Here is a 23,074-nt window from a genome sequence, read left to right on the forward strand (position 1 = left end):
ATTAAATTTTTTTGACCACCATAGTAATACATTTTCACCCAAATTTTACTGTCGTTTTTTTCTCATTTTCCTCAAACTTATGTAGTTTTCCTAGTAGTGACAACATATAATTGTGTTTTGAATATTCTACAACGAATCATCCGTAACTCACCTGAAGACGAACTTAGAAACTAGAGGATTATGGAGAAAATTGAAGAAACCACTTTTTCTCAGGAATTGTGTGTCCATTTTTGGAGTTATCGTCAATCCGGCGCTAGTTTAGTCCGGGCACTAAGTTAGAGTCTGATTCTGATGAGACGAAGTCGAAACACAAATTCCATAACTAATTTAGTTATAGATTTCATACCCTTTTGTGAACATTGTGTCACAGCTTCAATTACTCGTTACTGCTATAATTTTGAAATGATTTTTGCAATGTTGTTTCAAAACAACATTGCGCATTTAACAGTTATCGTGAGTTTTATCCAATTTTCTCCTTAGTGGTTTACATCAAAATTTTTCTCCTAAGGGAGAAATATTGCAAATAATTTCCTAACAGCGTAGAGCAAACTAATTGATCGTTAACGGGATGCTTCGGGGTTTGGTTTTTATTTAAACTCCCACAGCAAATTGCCAGTTGAGTATTGCTGACAATAATTCAATAACTAAACGTGGATTAAAAGGATTGGTAACTGCGTCTTCAGAGTAGAGGTGTGCGCTGCGCCGCCGATTTCAGGTAAAATCGGAAAACACGATTTCGGCCTGGATATTATGGTTCTCATTAACTTGTTAGGGTCATCAGTGTGATAGCGGCTTATATCTCTGAGTGTTATTCCAATATAGACGAATTTCGCGCTAAATCGTATTCAGAGTTGGCAGCACCCTCTCAGATTTTAATGAAACTTTCTATACATGAGAACTTTGTCACAAAAAGCCACTTTGCATACTTTGTTTTTCCAAAAATGATCTAGACTGTCTTTTGAATAGGGTCAAACTTTACCAATTTTTTTTCAAATGGCTATAGTCTAAATATGACAAATCCTACAAAAAATGTTGTAGGAGTGATTTTCACAAAATTAGTCAATTTTTTTAATAAAAATGTTGAAAAAAAATTCTTCATCGTCTCCTACACAATCAATTAGCATCTCGGACTGGAGATTGATTTTAAAAATTTAAATTCGATTTACAAAAAAAAACATCTTTGATTTGGATGAAATTTTGTTCCAAGATAAATAATTATGTTCCCTACCTACCATCAAGTTGGACACTTAGAAGGAAAAAAAGTTATTTGAAAAAAACTTTTCCTCATCCGATCTGAATTTTTTCTGTATATTTTTTCGAAAACTAAACCAATGAAAGTCATAATCATCTCAGAATCCAATTTCCTAACTGCTAGTTGCCTGATACATGCAAAAAGTATAAGTAACGAATTTGTTATATATTCATAAGAAACTTGAATGTGGGCTAAGATAAGCCATTTAACATCATCGATATATGCGAGATTTAGCTAAATACCACTTGGTCGTGTACGAAGAAGTATCTTATCTATGTGCGCCCCGGGAAGTAGAGCTTGATGGTGTAGTCTCCAACATGACCCTTAAGTGGGTTCGCTCCTTCAAGAGCAATTGCGTTCAGGAAAAATAATGGAGTATATGAAAACAACTTATTTTTCATCAGTCTTATTTCGAACCTTTCGCTGAGTCTGCTCTACCAAACTTTGATTTTTTGTACGGGGCTAGTCTACATGTACTTTTTGTGCCGTTGTTGCAAACAATTGGGCCTACATCGACTTATTGTAGAAACAAGGCACGCTGTGGAAAATGCGGAGAGAATAATGAAAAGTTTTCCTACCGTGGAGAGACTCCGTCTGATCTCTCCACATATCCCGCATATGCATTATGTGGGAACAAAATGAAACATTATTTAAGGAACGCTCCGATAATACAAACGAGCGCTTCGCCACCGACAACGAATAATTTCTACGTTTCCTTGTACACTAAATAGCGAAAATCTGACCATCCCATTGAGGGAAAATATTCTAATTTGTCTATAAATTTCCGAAAGAGGAAAATCATTTTTCTCTCTAAGGTTCCTAAGGTTCCTCGTAAAGGCCTAAGAGTGTCCCTTGAAGGGTGCTGTTACAAAACCGAAGTAAGTGGTTCCTGGTCTCGGTAATCTTAGAAAAACTAGCAGTAATTTCCACATGGGACATCAAAAACCTCAAGTGTCCCTATATTTCAGTCCCTACATTTCCCCCCAGGTTTTACACAATGCACTTGCATTACGAGTGAAGGTCAGACGAAACGAGTACCCGATGCGAACAACCGTGAACAGTCTCCTACTTCGTGGTGAGCATAGATTGCTTATAATTATACGCGAAAAGGAATTTTGAACGTCGGATCGCCCGCATTTTTCCCAGTATACGCGATGCTACAAATGCAAACAAAAAACTGGATGGAAGCTGAAAAGCGCGATTATTGGCACCGGTCTGTTGATGGATTAACGGACAGATCATCAGAGAAACAATGTTTCGTCTGGTGGCTAGGGCCTACGTTGTGTATTCGATTCATCCTGTGATTGGAATACAAGGAACATTCGTCGTATGATGACAGCTATGCATCGCCGTTACGGTATATGACAGTATTGGTGAGTGTAATCATAAAAGAGGAGTTGCTGCCAACATTCTTTCCACAATCGATGGTTTTATATTTACCTATCAATGACCATGCCCAAATCGTTACAGTCACAGGAGGCTCTCCGTTTGATGGAGCATAGAAAACACTCTTTGCATTTCCTGGGGAAAATATGAGTTTTTGGGTACTTCATCTGAAAAATCATAGCAGATTACCTCAGTTTGAATTCTTCCGCAGTGCTCTATTCAGGATAATAAGACACTTGGATTAGAATGGTAATGAGAAGGTGGACATTTAGGCATTAGAAGGTGATATTTATGAAAGATCGCGTAGCTTCAATGAGTTTTTTTTATTTCGTAAATTTGACACGGCTCATAGCGGTAGCTTAACGGAGCCGTTGATCTTTTATGTGTTTACAATATGTAAAAAATAAAAATAAAAACCATTATTATTGATTGTCCGTTGGATCTCGTGCGCGCAACTTTTTATTGCGAGCGGAGACCTTCTTTCGCGGCTCGTCTACTGCTTCATGGGGACCAATTAATTGTCTCCTGTCCTCCACATCAAGGTCACCATCGTTAAAAGTGCCTTGGTGCTCGCGACCAGATGTTCTTTACTGCTTCTTGCACTTACGGGTGACCAATGTAAATCCGTCGTCATTTTTATTATCTTCATCACCGATGTTCCTTACAGTGGTTTCTGGGGCGCTGGATGCTGTTTTGGCAGTTGTCAATATGGACTGAACAGCTACCACAAATTTGGAAACCGTTTGTGATTCAGGTATTGGTATTAAAAACACTTTTTTAGGTTGGTTTATCGTGGATTCGTTGGCAATCGGTAGAGATGCATTCTCCTCTGTATCTTCCGCGCAAGGTTGTCCGTGGTGTGCTGTTTGATTACAATACTTGCACGTGGGAGTCTGCCCCTCATAGGTGCATAACGTAGTTTGATTAATAGTAGCTTCGTGGGTTTTGAGTTTTATAGTCAAGTGGGAGGGGATAGGTCTTTCGATCCGCATCCTCATCACAAGAACACCGTTAGGTGTACCCGGGAAGAAATTTCTCCACGTATCACGTGTAACTGATTCTACTTCTCCGAATTGCGACATGTATTTTGCGATTAGATCAGGAGGGGTACGTGGTGATAGGTCATGTAACTTTACATCTACATAGTCTTTTTCTATATACACGGGAATCATAATTCTAACTTTATCACTTTGAGCCACGTGCTTCAAGTTGTTCTGCAAAACGAAACGTTCAGCTTGTGCTAACGTGTTGAATGATATGAGTACGACATTACGAAGATGATGATACTGTAGATACATAACCTCCTTGAGCTTAAGCTGCATCTTCACCTTCAGCAGGTATTCCACTTCATGAAAACTCAATCTTATTGAACAGAATTTAAAGTCAACGACCGCTGTGTTGGATCGGAGTAGAGATTTTTCGTCAACATTACTCATGATGGCAAGAATAAATTAAATGTATCCTTTGTTCTCGAGACAACGCACACTAGATCGAGAGGTTGCTAGTTTTTGTTCACTTGGTTCGATTGTACGTCTGACTTGGGCAGAAGTAGAAAGTAGACTGAGAGATTCAATGAGCTTTGATATATTTCTTCGCAGTGGATGCTCGAAAATAGGTAAATTTCATGGAGCGAAGTTCAGGATTCCCAAAGGTATCAACAAACCTTGGTCCAAAAGAATGGATGAGGGTCATGGTCGGGTGATATCTCGAGTCATGTACAATCATTATACTTAGAAGGCCCATCTCCGGCGTATTGAGGATGTGGAGAGCGGTCTCTGCGCTTGTGGTCACAGTTATCGCGATATTAAAAATGTTGTTTGGTCGTGCGCTAAGTGTTCTAGTACCACACTGATAATATAAATTCTTAAATATAATGAAATCGATCATAAAATGCACGAATTAATTCGTCGTTTTCTGCAACGAAGTATTTTCGTGCTTTCTAAATAGTAGGTTTCGTTCATTTCATGAAGAAGAATGGCCGCTTGGCGAACGAAATCTTTCGTAAATTTTACACGTTTAATGTATACTGCACGAATGTTATCGTTGATAACAACATTATTTTTCGTGAATGAAACGAAATGTTTTGTTTATTTTAATAAACGTGTGTGTATATTACGAACAATCTCGTTGGTCGCACGAATTCATTTCGTTCATCTAAGAGAAGTTTTCGTATTTAATAGCATATTCTTTTACATGGCTCCGGCAGAGAAAAACTCAATTATTCATGCAAAACCATCGAGCGATGGCTCAGCTGAATCCGCACTGCTCCGGATTCTGGATCAACTAGAAGCGGAAGAAATTTAAAAAATCCTCCTGAAACCGGCGGACACGGATACGGCTACTAAATAGTCAGACCGAGACCGTCGTGAACATCAACAATTATCTGGCGTATAGCAACAATGGCTCCATATTGAAGCTCTGTTGACGTTGACGGTTCGACGAATGGTGCTCGTAAATATTATAAAGATATTCGTATATAGCAGCGAACAATTCGTTTGCCGAACGAAGCTGTTTCGTAATTAGCCAACGAAAGTCGTTTCGTGGTTTTCACGAGAAACTCGTAATAAAAAATAAATGTGTTTCAATAGAACTACGAACGATTCATAATATGTACGAAAAATCCGTATATTTCATGAAAATTATCTGTACGAAACTAATGCATGGCGATTTACGAATATATTCTATCAGTGCCGACCACCGTTAAACGAATCCCTTCGGCCTCGCTCCAGACCAGTCCGAGATGCTATACCAAATTCGTTAGTAATACCTTTTTAAAGTATCAGGTGACTAACAGTTGGGAAATTGGATTCTGAGATGATTGAGACTTTCATTTTTTCGATAAAAAATGCGCTGAAAAAAAATCAGTTTGGGCAAGGAAAAGTTTTTTCAAATTACTTTTTTTCCTTGAAAGTGCCCAACTTGAATTTTGACGGTAGATAGGGAATTACCTATCTCGGAACAAAATTTCATCAAACATGGGGTTTTTTTATAAATCGACTTAAAATTTTTAAAATCGATTTTCTTAGTGTAGAAGTCGATGAAGAATTTTTGCAAAATTTTTATTCAAAAATTTGACTAATTTTAGGATTTGTCATTTTTAGACTATAGCCATTTGGAAAAAATTGGCAAAAAAGTTTGACCCTTTTCAAAAGACACTCTAGATCATTTTTGGAAAAACAAAGTATGCAAAGTGGGTTTTGTGACTAAGTTCTCATATACAGAAATTTTCATTAAAATCTCGTCTATAATTACTTTTCTAGCTATAGAAAAATAATTCTACAAAGTTTGGCACAAAGGTTTAGTTGTTAGTGCATGTTTAGTGAAATGATAATTTGAGTACAATAAAAATCATCTTTAATGTTAATTTAATAAAATAAAATAAAATAACATGAAATTTAATGGTTGTTTCAACGAATTATTGTTCAATTTTTCAATAATTCAAAAATATAAAAAAATGAAATTATTGAGATAAAAAATCCATTCATTGAAATTTAAAAAGAAGTAGTTTTTCTTTTAATAAACAAATATTTTTGTACTATTTTCAACATTTGAAACAATCAACAACAATCGATTGAATTCTTGTAACAATTAGTTTAATTTCAAATTCGTTGAATTCTGCTTCGTGTAGTTCTTCTTGGATTGGTGTTTCTCATTTGAATGTGAAGGATAATTATGCTTACTTTCAGTTTAGTGTTACCACTTTCTCAATGCGCTTTTCAAACTCCTTACCATCAGAAATGAAAATACGGTGTTCTTCCCGCGCGTCAGTTGTTTGGATGTCTACATAAGATGTGTGGCTTTTTTTGATTTAGTGCTAACTGATGGTCAAGACGATCTGTTACGTTACTGATGATGCGAAATCGAAATACAAAGTCTTATTTTAATTATGTGAAACTAATGCAAACATGTAATTTAATTCATGGTTCCTCTGTTAACTGGCAAAAGGCTTCGGAAATCTTTTTAAAAGTGATTGCTACTCCCTTTTAAAGTAGCAAATTATTAAACTGGTAATATTCTAACTAGATTTTTTTATTATAATTTACATTTATTGCCGTTGGTTGCTCTCTCATGTTACTTGTATTAAATTAAACCATTTATTTACTCGTACACATTTTGGGACAACTGACGAACTGATTCCCTCTAAGCTGGGCGTCGTCGTAACCATACATATATGTAGTAAACCGTTCCCTTTATCAATCAAGGTAAACAAAACGCACCTGAAACGTGGGCGAGTAGATGTGAAACGTGTTCGGAACCTGGAACAGCGACAGGAGGAATGTCATCACAAACTGCCACTTGCCGTAGTCTCCTATCAGGTCTCCGATCACATCGCACTCCTCGTCGGGGTTTTTGTGCTTCCCGGAGGGGCCCGTTTTGCTGTTTTGGTTGTTATTGTTGCTACTACTGTTCGCAGCGTTTGCCATCCGTTTGCTGTTGTTGCTTATCGAGGTCGGAGTTGATGGATTGGTACGGTTGTTGTTACTGCTACTAGTGCCCGACAGGCGCGATGCCGGGGTTGTGTCGAGATTCAAGGATGCTGTGTGCTCGTCCTGCGGCACCGGCGTAGGCGAAGCGTTCGCTGAGGAGTTTTTCGGTTTGGACATCTTCACTGAAAAGAGGGGAGAAACATTGTTCTTAGATTAGCGTTGCAAGCGGTGTAAGCGGAATATTTCAACAAAAGTTTAGAAACTGCTACAGAACATATCAATTTAAAAACGCACTTTCACAGAGGCAGGGTTCTACCCGCACAATCTAAATCAACCCCACTGCATGAATCACATTTTACCGCAACCGACTGCCCATCAGTCAGAGTACGCAGTTTCACCCGTCCGCTCGGATCGGCAGTCGGTTATATATGATGGGGTCGCATGGCTGGGAGTTGCACAAAAATCACTCTTACACTTGTCATCGTGTTTCCAGTTGGACGAAACTAATTGAATCGCGAGAGTAAACACTCCACCGCGCTGCCGATGTCAAACTGGTAGCGGCCCGTCCGCCAGACGCGACGACCGCCCACTGCATACATAAATATGTATCACCCGCTGCCGGTGGCGATGATTGATGCGAAGCATTAGTCAGAGCAAAACGGTGCAGTTAGATTACGGGTTCAGATCTTTAATCTGTTGTGCTGTGCTAGCGAAGGGACACAATGGATGTGACGGTGGGCACCAACTAAGAAAAGTTCGAACGAGACAATGAACTGGTGAAATAATCGGTTAAACTCGATCGGAGCATCCGACCATTGGTGACGGCATGCATGCACTACATAAATGAATTGATCCGGACAATCTTAAATGGGTGCTTGCGGAATGTATACTCAACAGATCACCCGTTGCGATACTACTGCCTAATGTAGAACCGGTTATTGTTTAGTCAGCGAGTAGTTTAATGGGATGGCAGTTATATAGGGATACACTGTCAGCGATGGGTGTGGGCCTCAGTGCCCTAGTTGACGCCCCAGATGAGTAGTGGAATGAATTAATGGATTTGTTTGTACTTACTAAGCCTAGACGCTAAACATGGGTGATCTGGTGTTGCGGGGGCCAAGGATAGTAGAAACAGGTTTATATGAGTTTATAGCAAAAATCTACGAAAACTATCAACCGATGATTTTTTTTTTATTTAAAATGATTTACTTCAATTTATACTTTATTTAGTAACGTAAAAAGAAATGAGATAAATCTATAACAAAGAAGTTCTATGAAAAACTTAAAAGTAACAGGACTATTTTTGGATCCACCTTCAAACTACAAACTTGAGTTAGAACGAATATATATTAGCTATTGAATTTCGACAGCATATAGAGAGAACATCTTTAGTTACATGAAATGCAGTAAAAAGCAATGAAACCACACATGTTAGGGTGATTTTCCCTTCTAAAGCATACCCAATTAGAACCAATTTCATCCACGGACTCGTTCATCGAGCAACCAATGTGTATTTAAACAGACATGATATATTCCATTCAGCAATTTTCCATTCACGTAAACAGTGATACCTACTCTCAGTCCCAAGCATTGAGGTAGAATGCGAAAGCGGTCGATAGAAACCGGCTAGGGGAAACAGCTTGCAAATTACCATAATATAATCAGATTACTTAATAACGCATGTAGATTGAAAATATTTACATCGGAATAAGATTTATTGACATTGTGCAGGACCGTTTGCTCCAAAGGTACTACGAAGACGACGACGACGACAACGACAACTACGACGTCAGTAACAGTGATTATACGGGTACCCACCATGCATAGTTGAACCATTGCTTGATTGCATACCTTCTCTGCTAGGGGAGGAGTGTGCAAGGCGAAGGCATTTAAATATAGTTCTTGTGGAGTTGGGGTTGTTGCATTGCTGGAGGCCATAAAGGCTATTATATTAGACTGGGTTGCTTGGTCCAGAACAGGTTTCAAGCAGGTTCTTGCAATAGGATAGAGCCAAAAAGATACCGAGGCAACAAGTTTTTCCAGTCCGTTTAATTTTACAATGTGTATTGCAAATCAAATGATGTAGAACCTAGATGATGATATAGTATTTACGGTTCATCGATTAGGGATTGTTTTGATGTTTTATTATCACTCTAGGAAAATATTTTTATTGCAGAGCGTCAGCGTTGTAGAAAACATCATAGTAAAAAGTATTTTCACAAATAGAGCTGTTTAGATGTACTATAATAAGCATTCCAAAAACAAAATAAAGCGGTTTGTGTGCTTCTCGTTGAAGTAGTTGACATGCTGCATGTACAATTTCTGCGATTTTGAGTTGTAACCCGCCAGGGCAACAATTTAGCACTGGATGAAAATATACCTCTTTTTGCGTACTCTATCTGTAGAGTGTATTTGTAAATTTTTGTTCATTGTCGCGTTTGTGAATGGTTATATTCGTGTAGATAGGTGTAGTAACATTTGTATATAACGAGTGTTCAATAAAAAAAATGAGAATGACTTCAATACATTTCTGTAATTTAAGAAAAGAGCGTAATTTTTTTTCTCGCCAAGAGAATTGCTCTCTGGACTCCCTAGAAATGGGTAGCATGTTTCTTTTCACTCGGGTGCTGTCAGTTCAATCGAAGATGGCGTCGAAACAGCAAGCACTCAGCGAGCGTGTTGTACGGTTTTACGAAACGCATGGTCATTATGGAGAAAAGTTTACGGTAGACCACTTTCGAGATGAAAACGTGCCCGTGAGTACAGTTAACCGGATCCTGACATCTCTAAGCGTGCAGCGGAAGGCCGGTAGCGGTCGTCCAGCGAAGATAATGAAGAATAAGAAGGAAGTGTTGAAAAATCTGCTTGACAACAAGGACGGAACGAGTTTGCGTGACGCCGGCCGAAAATATCACTGCTCCCATACCTTGATTCACCGAACCCTCAAGATGGAGGACATCATCTGTCGGAAGAAGACTCACTACCCCAAGACACGGTCCAGCAGATAGCGATCGTGAAATCGCAGTGCTGTTGGATGACGAAGAACTATCGCGGGACGTCATTTGTGCTAGACGACGAAAGTTACTTTCCGCTCCCGAAGACCCACATTCCAAGAAATGACAGCTACTATTCCAGCGACAAGTCGGCTACACCTCTATGTTGAAAATTAAGTTTGCGCGATTATCGAATTTTCAGTAATCTTTGATATATTTGTTAACATACAAATATGTTTCATTAATAAATTGCAACATTTATAACTCTCCCAAAAAATTTAGGCCATCCAGATAATTCCATAAGATTTTTTCAAAAAATATTACAGATTTTTTGGAAAAATACCTGGCTTTCCTGGTAGGACTGTTTACTAGCTCCTACCTAAAGCGAGTTCACACATATCTCTTTACCACGCTGGTGGGGCGAAAGTATTAATTCTCACCTAATTCAAGAGGGAGTGTTCCTCATCAGATTCTCAGTTAAAGAAAAAGCAAGTTTGAAAAACCTGTTTTAATCCATCTAGCGGTGCAATTGTGCCTTTCTCAATCATGAACACGAGAATGTTTGCGTTGTTTATATTCATTAAAAGCTTTCAAATGCATATATTACATTTTATTATTATACATGATATGACAAATATACAAGAAAAGAAATCATTATTCGAGTTCTAAAATTTTGTAAAAGAAAAAACAGCCACGGTAATTAAAATTTTGCTGTAAATACTGAAAAAAATCGAAATCGACAAAGTCCCAAAAAGTCGATTTTTATAAAAAAAATTTCGTGGTAGCATAAAATCTCGACGTTTCATGCATTTTAAGGATGTTTGGCATCAAAAATACGAATTCGATTTCTAAAATTTCATTTCCCTTTGAAAAAAAATTTGAATTCCGGCTTATATGGGAATTTCATATGTGACCGGACGGTTCAGTGTATATCTCCGGAACTATATAAGCGATCCGTACGAAATTTTATAGACATCTGTGGGGATAATATAGCTATCATTTGGGAATAAGTTTGTGAAAATCGGCCTAACCATTTCCGAGAAACTGATATGAGTTTGCTAGTTTTGAAAGATGGCCGCTTTTCCCGGGCACTTCCGGAACAATCTATGGTGGTCAATGTAGTCAATGAAAGTTTGTTTGGCCGTCGGTGACCTAGAACTGCAAATTTAAGTTGTTTGAGAGACATTTTTAGCGAAATTTTTACCTTTTTTGCTTTCATCGGAGTATCGGTTTGAATCACAATTTGCTATGTGATCGCACGCCACAACCCGTAACTCCGGAACCGGAAGTCGAATCGGAATAAAATTTAATAGCCATTTACGGAGACGTAACATCTTTCATTTGAGACTAAGTTTGGTTTATTCGGTCTAGCCATCTCCGAGAAACCGTTGTGACTGTTATTCTGAATTTGGATACTTTCGCCGGGGCTTCCGGAACTGATGATGGTGGCCAATGTGAACAAAAAGAATTTGAATGGCTGTTAGTGACCTAATACTACAAATCGAAGCAGTTGTGGTCACATTTTGGAAAAATTTTCACCATTATACATTCATTGCAGAATTTATTAAAATCGACATTTTCTGCGTGTTCGTACTCATCACCCTGTAATTCCGGAACCGGAAGTCGGATCCATTAGAAATTCAATAGCAGCCTATGGGAACGTTGCACCTTTCATTTGGGACTAAGTTTGTCAAAATCGCCATCTCTGAGAAAAGTGAATGAGATTGTGTTCGCGCACACACACAGACGCACATACATACACACATAGACATACACACACAGACATTTGCCGAACTCGACGAGCTGAATAGAATGGTATATGTCACTCGGCCCTCCTGGCTTCCGTTAAAAAGTCTGTTTTCAGAGCAATTGCAATACCTTTCTATTGAGAAATGCAAAAAATGCCAATAAAATAATATGGTTTCAAAATAACAGAATTACGATATTTTATATCAAATCAGTGCTTTATTTAGGCTTTGCAGCCATTTCTATGTACACACCAAGCTAAGCAAAAGTTGTTCAATAATTTCATTTGACGATTTTCACTGTAAAAAGATATTAGGATATTTTTACGAAGTCCAGTAATTTATTTGAAAAATTGCGAAAAAGTTTTCATGTTTTAGCGGTTTTCGGTTTTGCGAATAAATTGTTGAAACCTGGAATATTTTTAACTGAATTCATCATCGCTTTTATTTTTTTTGTGCATTATCCAGTAAATACTGACTTATTGTTCGGCAAAAGTAAAACATCATCGAGCCTTATCAATAACTCACAAAACAAGTACAATAAACCGTCTGTCAAGTTGTCATAAAAAATTAACGCGACGTGTTTTCATATTTCCGTCGTGCGGTGTTTCTTTGCGCATTTTTATCAATTGTTCAATTTTGACGAATTATAACTCCTTTAATAATCGATGGATTTGTATCATATCAGCACAGGTTTATCGTCATCGTATATGTATTATTAATGCCAAATATGAGCAGAATTGGTTTGCACATAAAAAAGTTGTTCATATAGCGTTCAAAAATAAGTTTTGTGGACCCCAGCTATACTTTGCACACTTCTTAAAATAAAAATTAACCAGTTTTATTTACTTTCATTGAAATATCATTAATTTATACTGATATCAGAGGCTTTTTCAACAACAAAGCCTCTCGCATTTATCGCTTTTTCTAAAATAAGGGATTCATTTTAATTTAACATTTACAACGTTACTTGTCAGAAAAACTTGAGTGGGTTGAGATGCATATTGTTTTTCGTATAGAAATAAGGAAAATGATGAAAAATGCCAATATCAGTTTATTACTAGTATGTCAGAATAGCTTTTTAAGAGCATTTAAAGATTTTTTGAATTTATCAATTATAAAAATAGCCACACGAAGGAATTGAAAATTTCGCAAAATAAAAACAAAGTGAAATAAGGGGCTATTCATGACGTATATTTGAGTGCTAAATTGATGGCGTATTTAGTACACAAGGCCATGTTCTCAAGTTATGCACTTTTTATGTCAAGAGTTCTGAAATAGAGGTTCGAAACCAGATTTTGCGCGGCCAAGATCACATTATTTCGCAACCACCAACTTCGGAGGTTCAATGTCTTCAAAGAAATTATACAACATAACACAGAGCATCTCTTGAAAAGAACAATTTTGGTAATTAATTCTCTTGGACATAATTACGGAGAATAAACTCAAAACATTATTTAGAGGCTTGGTATCTTCGGTAAAGTTGTTGATAATGATATTAAAAACAACTTTTTTAAAGACACAAAAATCGTCAAATGCTCATAAAAACCGATCCTTACATACTAGAAACAAAAGAAAAACGCGATTTTCAATCACACAAAAACCTTCAAAATCTCATAAAATCCGATCCTGATGTACTAGAAACAAACGGAAAACGCCATTTTTCATCTTTTTTCTTCTTCTTTCCGAAAAATAGTATGTGGTCTCGGTACACTTAAGATTTTCTGTTTTGTTGAGCAATCTTATTTTACGAGCCTCCAATCACTTTTATCGACCCTTGAAGTGTTTTGTTTGTTTTGGTAAACAGTGTTAAGAAAAATGACCAAAGGCACATGCAACATGTTTAAAAGACATGGCTCTACGAATGTCACAAATATAATATAACTAATTAAAGCGCGTCTGTTAGTAAATATTGAAAAACTAAAGTGTGCAAAGTAGCCCCGCATATCCGAAGTAGTCGCACGATGGCACGAATAATTCTTTGCCTTTCGTAAAAGCATCAATTTTCAACAAACCCCAGTGAAAGCAGTAATAGGGAGATCTTCCTGGTCATCATGAATCATGTCCTTGACTAGGGCAATTTTACACATGAAGATTTTAGATAATTGATTTAACTCGCAAATATAACAATTGGAAGCTGAATGGTGCAATGAAATATAGATTCAACCGGGAAAAAGTATAAAGGAATCAGCTTTTCCAATAGGAAAGCTGAAACTTTTTAAAACATTGACAAACGTGTTTTTTCTACATTGTTGATTTTTGTGAACAAGCGGTTTTTTTAAAAAGAAAAAAGAGAATGTTTTGTGTTTAGAATTCCCGGGATAAATTCGTGATCAAGTTCAGGATGTTTTATAATTATTTTTAATAAAGCACTTGTGTATGGATTCCAAAACGATCAGTTTTTAGCCACTATTGAATATAGAAAAATGGGGTGCGTTATATCATGGAAATCGAATTTTCACATGATTTTTTTTATTTTTAAAATATACAATTGAGAATTATTGAAAAGTGAATTCACTTCGTTAGTCTTGTAATTTTCTGTACAACCTGTACAAGCTGATAGTTACTTTCACTAGCAATTCGTCAAGTTCAATTATTCAACAGGTCAGCAATTTTCAGCTGAAATATACCGCTAACGATATGAAAAAATTGCTGAGTATTTTTGACGTTTGGATAAAAAGTTAATATTGCGGTGAGTTCGTTAACAGAATTGTTTTACTAAATTGATTGTTATAATAATATAATACAAATAGGAAGACATTTGTCTCAATATCCTGGGGCCTGCCTGATTCAAACATCTACTATTCCCAAAAGGGTATAATACGGATTAATACCTATCATGAAAGTCAAGTGAAATATTTGAACGCTGACTCGAAGCGAACTAACTTTGATCCCCTTGGTGGTAAAGAGGGAAATTTCCATTTAATCATTTCATTCTCATCTGCCAACTGATCAATTTATCTCCGTTGCTCCGTTCGGCTATGATCAGGTAACAATGGAGCATCTAGTAAGTCCCAAGCAAGAGGATTCAGCAATGCGAGAATGTGGTTTCTATCTGCTCTCTTAGTTACTGAGCAAGAAATGTGCACCAAAATATAGCTCATGTTATAGGGGGTAAAATATTTTTCCATCTCTTCATTGCAAAGATGAATAAAACGAAGCCTGATGCTGTAAAAAGATTTTACAACAGAAATGGTTTTCTTCAAACCTAGATATCTTCAAGCTCGCAATTCGATCTTCAATCTATCAATTCCATTTGAAAGATCAACGATTGATTAGTTATGATACATTAATAAATTTATTTATTTTTTTGAAGAGATGTATTTCTTAAACAAAATTCTTCATTAATTTTCAGAAAGAAGAGATAACAGCCCCAGGAGCGAAATCAACACTATTATGCAGTGAATTGTTTGAGTTTTTACGTGAGCCGATGAAAGGCTATTCGAATTAAATGATATTTTACACCTCCGTAATGAGTGGCATTGCACTCGTGCGCACAGCGTGCGAAGATTGTGAGAATTCTACTGCATGACGACTCAATTTGATAAAACCATGAATATAATTGAGTTTGCTAATTGAATTTATTTCATCTCGTTCCATTTCACATATGATTAACTATGTATCATTTTTGAAGCCGTAAATTGAAAATCTAAACTTTAAAAATAAGGTTCCATTTTTAGCACGGTTCCGGTTTTGGCACCTGAAAAAATAATATTGTTGTCAAAAACGGAATCCTACTGTACTTATTTTATACCGGTTGAAATGAGCTTCAGTTAGCATAACACGCGCGAAAGATGATGCACTGAAACGTCCATTTATAAGCTTTTTTTGCGTAATTTTCGATTTACGTAACATTTTTACGAACTAAATTGGCATAGCGAGCTGTTTTTACAAACCTAGTTCGTAAAAAAGTTTGAGTTCGTATAGCGCAGTATGAAGAGGCACAATTTAACATATTCTTGCCTACATATTACTAATGAAAGTTGGGTATTTCCGGAATGGGGTTTGTAGGAAATTTGAAGTATTTCAACTTAAATCAAAACGTAAACTAAACTTAAACGATTTTCTTATAATTATAATTATATTTAATCGCAAGTTTAAAAAAAAAACTACACATAAAGCTAAATTCGCCTACCCTACTTATATCTAGTGCCTTACATACTATACCAAATCACGCACTGCATCTGTAACTAGAGAAGTAACCGATAACAGAGATTACAGATTAAATTTTTGTTAGGTAAAATTTAGCACTGTCATCCAGTTAGCACTGGCTCGGCTCGATCAGTTCAAGTTCACCTCCAGAAGGGTAAAGAATAAAATCGTCATCAGCACAGCATACCAGTTTTTTACCCTACGATCACATTTCCCGGCACATGTGAATATATCGTCGCGAGTATTTTTCTATTGTGCCCGTCACTAGCCTTCGGCCAGCCGCTATTGCGGATTAGGAACCCTTCGACCTAGCATACGAGTCCCGTCGGCTCGAACAGGGTTAACGAGTACATGCCGGAAATCAATGTTTGAAGCCATTTTGAAATCCAAGATGGCGACTTCCGGTTTAGATAAATTTATTATAACCCCAGCGATATGGGTATTTGCTGAATGGGATTGACGAGTACATGAAGGAAATCGATGTTTGACGCCATTTAAAAATCCAAACAGACTACTTCCGGTTGAGATCAACTCACTGTAATCTCAACAAAGTAAATGTTTCCAAAATGGAATCGACGAGTAGATGGCGAAATTGATGTCTGAACCCATTTTGAAATCGAAAATTTCCAACTTTTACTTTCGATAAATTTCCATAATCTCAACAGTACCATTATTTGCGAAATTTTCTGCACTTGATTTTTTCTACCTCCGATTTCGTCAGCTTTTTGAACCGATTTTGTCAGACGTAGATAAAAATATGGGCTCTACTAGGCAAACAAAGCCAAAGTCGAGTAAGTCCTCTTGAACATATTTTTTCTTATCTTAAAAACGTAAAATGTGCAAAAATGAAAATATCATTTTTTTTAAATTTGCACTGCAATTTGAACTAAATAATCATAAAGGGGTTATTTGATTGTCAGGGGGACTAAAGAGAAATATTTTAACAATTTCGTTTTATTAAAAAGAAATAAAAACATATGTGTCGAATTTCTCAATATTCCTGTCAGCCTAATATTCACCAAGAGGCTGAAAGAAACGGGGTTTGCCGTATATAGGGATAGATATTGTGATGATATGGTTATAGACAATTTTGCTCAACTGGAAGTCGCCATCTTGGATTTCAGAAAGGTTTCAAACATCCATTTTCATTATCTGCTCATCAAACTCGTTCCAAAAATACCCATGTATAATATATTTTGTGTGATCTGAATCCCAAATAACGAACACTTTTTACGAGCCAATTCAATTTACGAAGATAGAAACCAATGCATGATTCTCATTTCATTTCTTATAATGAGTTAATACACGTTAAATATTACTTGTATTGCAAATTTTTTAATTATATAAACATTAGCGTATCTGTTTCGATAAATGTCTCGAGACAGTAAAGGTAGTCGCTTTTAATTATATTATCGCGTTTCGTCGGAATAAAGAAGCAAGGAATAATAGGCTATCGGCTGTTGCTTATGTTGAGTTGCTTATATTACAAACCGTACATTTCCAACTTAATTCAACAAACGATAAATCTATCATAAATTATCGGCAGCCGACTGCTCAGAGCAATAAACACATGATAAACCTTCTGAGAGTTGCATAGATCGTATCACTTATCAAGGTGAATCCAGACTTGGGTAACTATTTATCCCATCCTACTAACAAAAAATCCTTACCGTGGTAAACGTGGAGATGCAACGGTATACACGGTCTCCATAGTAACGTTTGTTACACTAACATTCCTTCCCTTTCCCGATGACTGTAAGGATGTGGCCGGCGCCGTCGTTGGTATTTCAAAGTATAGAACACTCGGAACGTGCACATTGAGGATGGATTGCTACTCGCAGGTCTCATTCGTTGATTTTCTGTGCGATTTCGCTTGTTCTGGTCAGTCACGGAGTAGCAACTACGGTCATCATGTTCATTCTCATGCAAAATACTTTTATTGCAGGGCATCAGTACCGTAGCAAACATTGCTGTAAAAAGTGTTATCATGAACAGTGCCTCTCAGACGTACTGAGACAATTTTTCAAATCCAATGTAAAGCAGTTCTTTCTCATTTTATTACTGTACTTATCCTTCTAACTACACAAGTTTCGCAATTTAGAGTGTACGCGAAATTCAGGATTACTTCATCGAAAACTCTTAAACTAATTGTCGTATACTACAGGAGATAATAGCGCCTTGTTAAATTATGATAGATTTACTCTTAAGCCGGATATGTTGGTTCAGAAATATAAATCCTAGGCTTTTCTATCACTTGAATGGCTGGGTTCTGACCAACGATACACGGTCAAGTTCAAGCACAATAAATTAAAGGTACTTTCTCACATTGTCTAGAGTTAATAATCGCTCGGCTTTACTTAACTATCAGTAAAGCAAGTGATCTATTCTATCCACCGCTTTATTGCTTATAATTGGTCGGTATTAAGTCAGACTGGACTAAGTGACATCGTGGTAATTTCGACAAAAACGAGTTGAAAGTTTCAATCGCATCCTTTACATTGTAATGTAATTATAACATATTATAATTCTGGCAAAAGTCGAATTTAGCTAAAGAAATTCTTTGTCCAGTGCAATAATTATCTCACTTTTTAAGATTTTGCGACTTAGTCCGGTCTGACTTAACACCGACCAATTGAATCACAGAAGAAGTGGCTTTACGGATAAATACCGTTGGATTTGGCGTCTATCTGGCACAAAGTCCGTACGAGGCAGTGATGTGACGAAGTCAAACGCAAATTCGTCGACATATTTATTTCATAAAATTCAAAGTAAATGTAACTATTGATTAGGGAGACCCATGGATAGTATCAATTTACATAATAGCCTCCTAGTTTCTGCCGTCATTATGAACCTTGATTAGACGCGTTCTGGTCTTATCAGTCGTTAAGAATTTAGCATTCTTGGTAAACTGACTGACCCCGAAGTAATCATGGCGTGAAAAGATCATACATTCAACTTTGTGGCGTCTGCGATAACGATGTGGCCAATTTTAATATGTGGGTATACAAAATTCACTGAAGTCGCGTGATAATTGTATTCGTATTTTTCTATTTTTAGAACGCACTTCTGGGTGGAATTTTAGATTAGGTATTTTAGGTGCGGGCAGGGCCGTAAATGTAAGCATTTCATTTTCATGGAATTTCCATTAAATACTTTTATAGTACGGAACACAGGTTGTTAACAATATTCAAGTTAAATGTTGATGGATCGGGTATGGTTTTACGTGCTTCGGGGCGGGTTCGGGTGTTGTTATCACCAGGTACGGGTACGGCTTATTTCGGGTCGGGTCATTTTTTTATTATTTCACATTTACCCGTATATTGAAAGTGTCAAAGTGGAACATCGTATAGTTTTTCATTGGTTTTTGCGTTTTTAAGGTATTATGTTCAACATATCCTATCCGTACAATCGTATTAATATCCGGAAGAACCCATTTTTTCTACAATGTACAGGACTTTGTATCGAATCTGCGATCATTTAACGTTTTATTACTGTTTTTATCTGTGAAATCCGCAATGATTGGCGAACGCAAAATAAAACAAAGACAGATAAAAACTATGTAGAGAGTGCCATTACGACATCAACGGCTTGGAGCCAACGGCAAAAGCACTCGTGAGTACATTGCTAATCAAAACCGAAACAATAAAAGTAGGATTCCGCTTTTGGCAACAATTTTATTTTATTCAGTTGCCAAAACCGGAACCGTGCCAGAAATGGAACCTTATTTTTAAAGTTTGGATTTTCAATTTACGATTTCAATAATATTTCAAGGATTTTTAATCATATCTGAAATGGAAAGAGATGAAAGAAAAAATAAGCAAATTCAATTTTATTCATGTTTTTATCAAATTCAGACGTACAGTGGGGCAGAATGCTACTTTCGACGCTCAAAACCTTGAGCGCCCTGGGTATATATCCTGGAGGATTAGTGTCTTTAGCAAGGTATCTTAGATGGAAATGATCATTATTTTGACGACTTTGGTTTTTATCTAGATAAGTAGAAAACTGATCTAGATCAGTTCTATCTTTTGACAGAGGTGTTCTATAAAAAACTTTCTTCAGTAAAGTTGTTTGTTTGATATTTTTAACACATACAGTGAAGACATTTATACTTTTCAGCTTATGTAGATGGTGCTACATGACATTAAAAAAATACTCGAGAAAATGTTTTTTAACATTTTTTTATGAATAATATATCTAGAAATAAATGTTTTAATCCCAAATCTTCAAAAATATTCAAAAATAGAAAAAACTCAAAAGAGTGATAAATGTTATCATGACATTTGCTCCTGGGACTGTTATCTTTTCTTACGTGAATATTAATGAACAATTTTGTTTAAAAAGCATTGCTCTTTTAAAAAATAAATAAATTTTGTTCTCCATAACTAACCAATGTGCTCCAATAAAAGTTCCACAAATCTCTAGAATATTGCATTTGCGAGAAATTAACACATCAAATCTATTTTTCAAGAGCCAGTCGATACTTCGAACACCTCGGCCACATGAACCACCCTAACTCAATTCATTTGAAAAAATCGCCAAAAAAACTAACAAATTTGCCAAAGACATCATAAAGCTAAACCAAACTATTAAGGGGCCATCAGTTTTGTATTTCTAAATACGGCTTTGGGACGCACTATGGTTAGCTTTCGATATGTACTGAAAATTTAGTGCCAAGTTTTGTATTGTAATCCAAAGAAAAAGAGGCCCACAATGTAATTAAGGTTCAATTGAAAATTTACTCCAGAACTAGCCTTATTATGCAGTGTAGCGTATTCCTCTATACTTCACTCTTAAAAAGCACAGACTCTGGGTCTTGCAAAAAAAATGATTCCGTCAGACACTGTTATCAGTTATATTATACATAAAACATACATCTCTATACTTATTCTAATCATTAAATACAACACGTATAGTAAAAAATATAGGTAACCCTTAAATGCATGACGATGTTTTAAAGCAACATTGCGAAAAACATCTCAAAATTATCACAGTAACGTATTGAAACTATGGGACAATTTTCACAAAATTAAAAAAAATGATTTGCGCCATTGAGGGTTAATATGACTCCCATGTTTTGAAATAAAGTCAAATGTGATATGAATTGATACAAAAAAAAATTATTGCGCATTTTTGAAAGACTTTTTATGTATAACAAAAATGTTGCCAAAAACGGAACCCATTTGTTGCCAAAATCGGAGCGTGCCAAAAAGGGAGCATGCCAAAAACGGAATCTTACTGTATTTGTATTTGTATTGGTATTTGTCGTATATACACCAACATGCATTTGGAAGCCGAAATTATGTCCTAATTTCAAACTTATTACTAACAGTCAAATCGTTACAAAATTGTCGTTAAAATATTAAAAACAATACAATAAATAATAATAAAGGAATCATCAGAAGTGGATGGCTTCATTGAAGGGTCTGGAAGCGACTGAAGCGATCTAGTTAAAATTCTTTGTAATCCAGTAATAGCTCCTTGCATACCATATCGAACTGATATTCAGAGCATAATCTACGGCACCCTACGAAGCGCAACACATAAAAAACTGGACTTAATTCTCTCAATACTCTTTTTATAGTTTGGACACCAAATTTCACAGCAATATGTACTCCAGGATTGAACGTGACAAAGAGTAGTACAGCGATTAGAAACAATAAATAAACAAACCTCTAAAATTTTTAGCTATCGTGAAGATGCATCCCAGCATTCAAGATACTGTGTTAACTGTATAGGAGACATGCTGTTCAAACGTAAGTTGATCACTCCTAGATCCTTCACGTGACTAACGCGTACAATTTCTGTATCCAGTAAATGGTAGTTAAAATACAGGGTCTTTGTTTCGTGAGAAAAGAATTACCGGTCACTACCAACATGCGGTTTTACATTTCTTACATTTCTTACAATGTATAGGATTAACTCAAACTTTTTCCGCGGCCAGGAAGGCCGAGTCTGATATACCTATCGACTCAGTTCAACAAAATGGGACATTGCATGTGCGTGTTTTTTTAAAGAGCAGAAACGGTCTTTAAAAACATCTGGAGCAGGGCAAATGTGCAAAAACCAATAACTCAGGGAACGGGTATGGGCTGCCACCCGACCCGTCTAAAAAAACTACTCTTGCACGGAACCTGATTCTTCCCAGGCACTACCTTACAGCATTACTTCGGGGAGAGGTCTTTTATGTGTACAACACACACTCCAATCCAACTACTTATTAGTTAGTTCTTTCAATAGAGTTACAGCACACCTCCCCGACACACTACCAGTTTTCAACCATCAAAACAAACCGTGGCTAATTCTGTATCGCAGTCGGAGAGCTATCTGTTGATCGGGAATTAGTACTCTTCCTTCACGAGGACAATCTGGGTGGCAAACCTTAAACTGTCTAATTAACTGAGACCTTCGGCTCCCTTGTACCGTTTAGTACAACTTTCTTTTTGAACTCCAGACTTGTTCGCGAATTACTCGGTCCAGTCCCCGACGATGGACCTAGCTTAATCCAACAGAGAGTTCCCCGGCGGGAGAAGCTCTCCCGAAACCTAACCAACCAGTCAGGTGCCGAGATCAGTTCGGCGATTTCGGTGGAGTAGGGCGTCCGATTCTGTGGTGCCCCGACAACCAGCGACTGGTGGTGTCTCGTCGCTAGACCCCGGTGTTGAATCTAGCTTACGCCGGCGAAAGAAGCTCTTCCGAAACCGATTCTTCTTTGGTTTTCGCTATTCTTCTATCGGACCAACCGGTGGGGTGCCGTGGTCGGTTCGGAGATTCCGGGTGGAGTCTAGCGACCGGTTCCCTTGTATCCCGACAACCCATAGCCGGTGCTCTGTCGCATTCTACTCGACTAGTGAATTTAGACTTCTGCGATGAGTTTCCCGACGATGATTTCTCTCCCGAAACTGTTGCTCGATTTTCGTCAAGCCATTTCCTCTGTAAATCGGTTATGATCTGCGTCACCACTCTATTGACCGCGTTTAACGTGTTTACCTCGCTTGCCATTCTGTAGACGACATTATCCGGGTTGATTTTCGATCCTCCCGTTTAAAGCTTCCCTTCGTGTCGCTTTGAACCTCGGACATTCGAAGACCACATGCTCCGGTATCTCCTCGACGTTCT

General features: G+C 37.0%; 1 protein-coding gene across 9 annotated transcripts in view; it reads right to left on the reverse strand.

Moving 5' to 3' along the window:
• LOC131684531 (solute carrier family 22 member 21) overlaps positions 1–23,074 on the reverse strand; it is a 240,834-nt gene that overhangs the window by 37,140 nt on the left and 180,620 nt on the right. For 6 of the 9 annotated variants that reach the window (XM_058967497.1, XM_058967496.1, XM_058967495.1 and 3 more), the window contains one exon: positions 6,856–7,247. In XM_058967497.1, coding sequence (XP_058823480.1) covers positions 6,856–7,247 — 392 coding nt within the window. Of the gene's footprint in view, positions 1–6,855; positions 7,248–7,538; positions 7,560–23,074 lie in introns of those variants that run through there. The other 3 variants (XM_058967498.1, XM_058967502.1, XM_058967501.1) reach the window with 2 other exon arrangements.

This window comes from Topomyia yanbarensis, chromosome 2 (assembly GCF_030247195.1).
Source record: "Topomyia yanbarensis strain Yona2022 chromosome 2, ASM3024719v1, whole genome shotgun sequence".
Classification (NCBI taxonomy): Eukaryota; Metazoa; Arthropoda; class Insecta; order Diptera; family Culicidae; genus Topomyia; species Topomyia yanbarensis.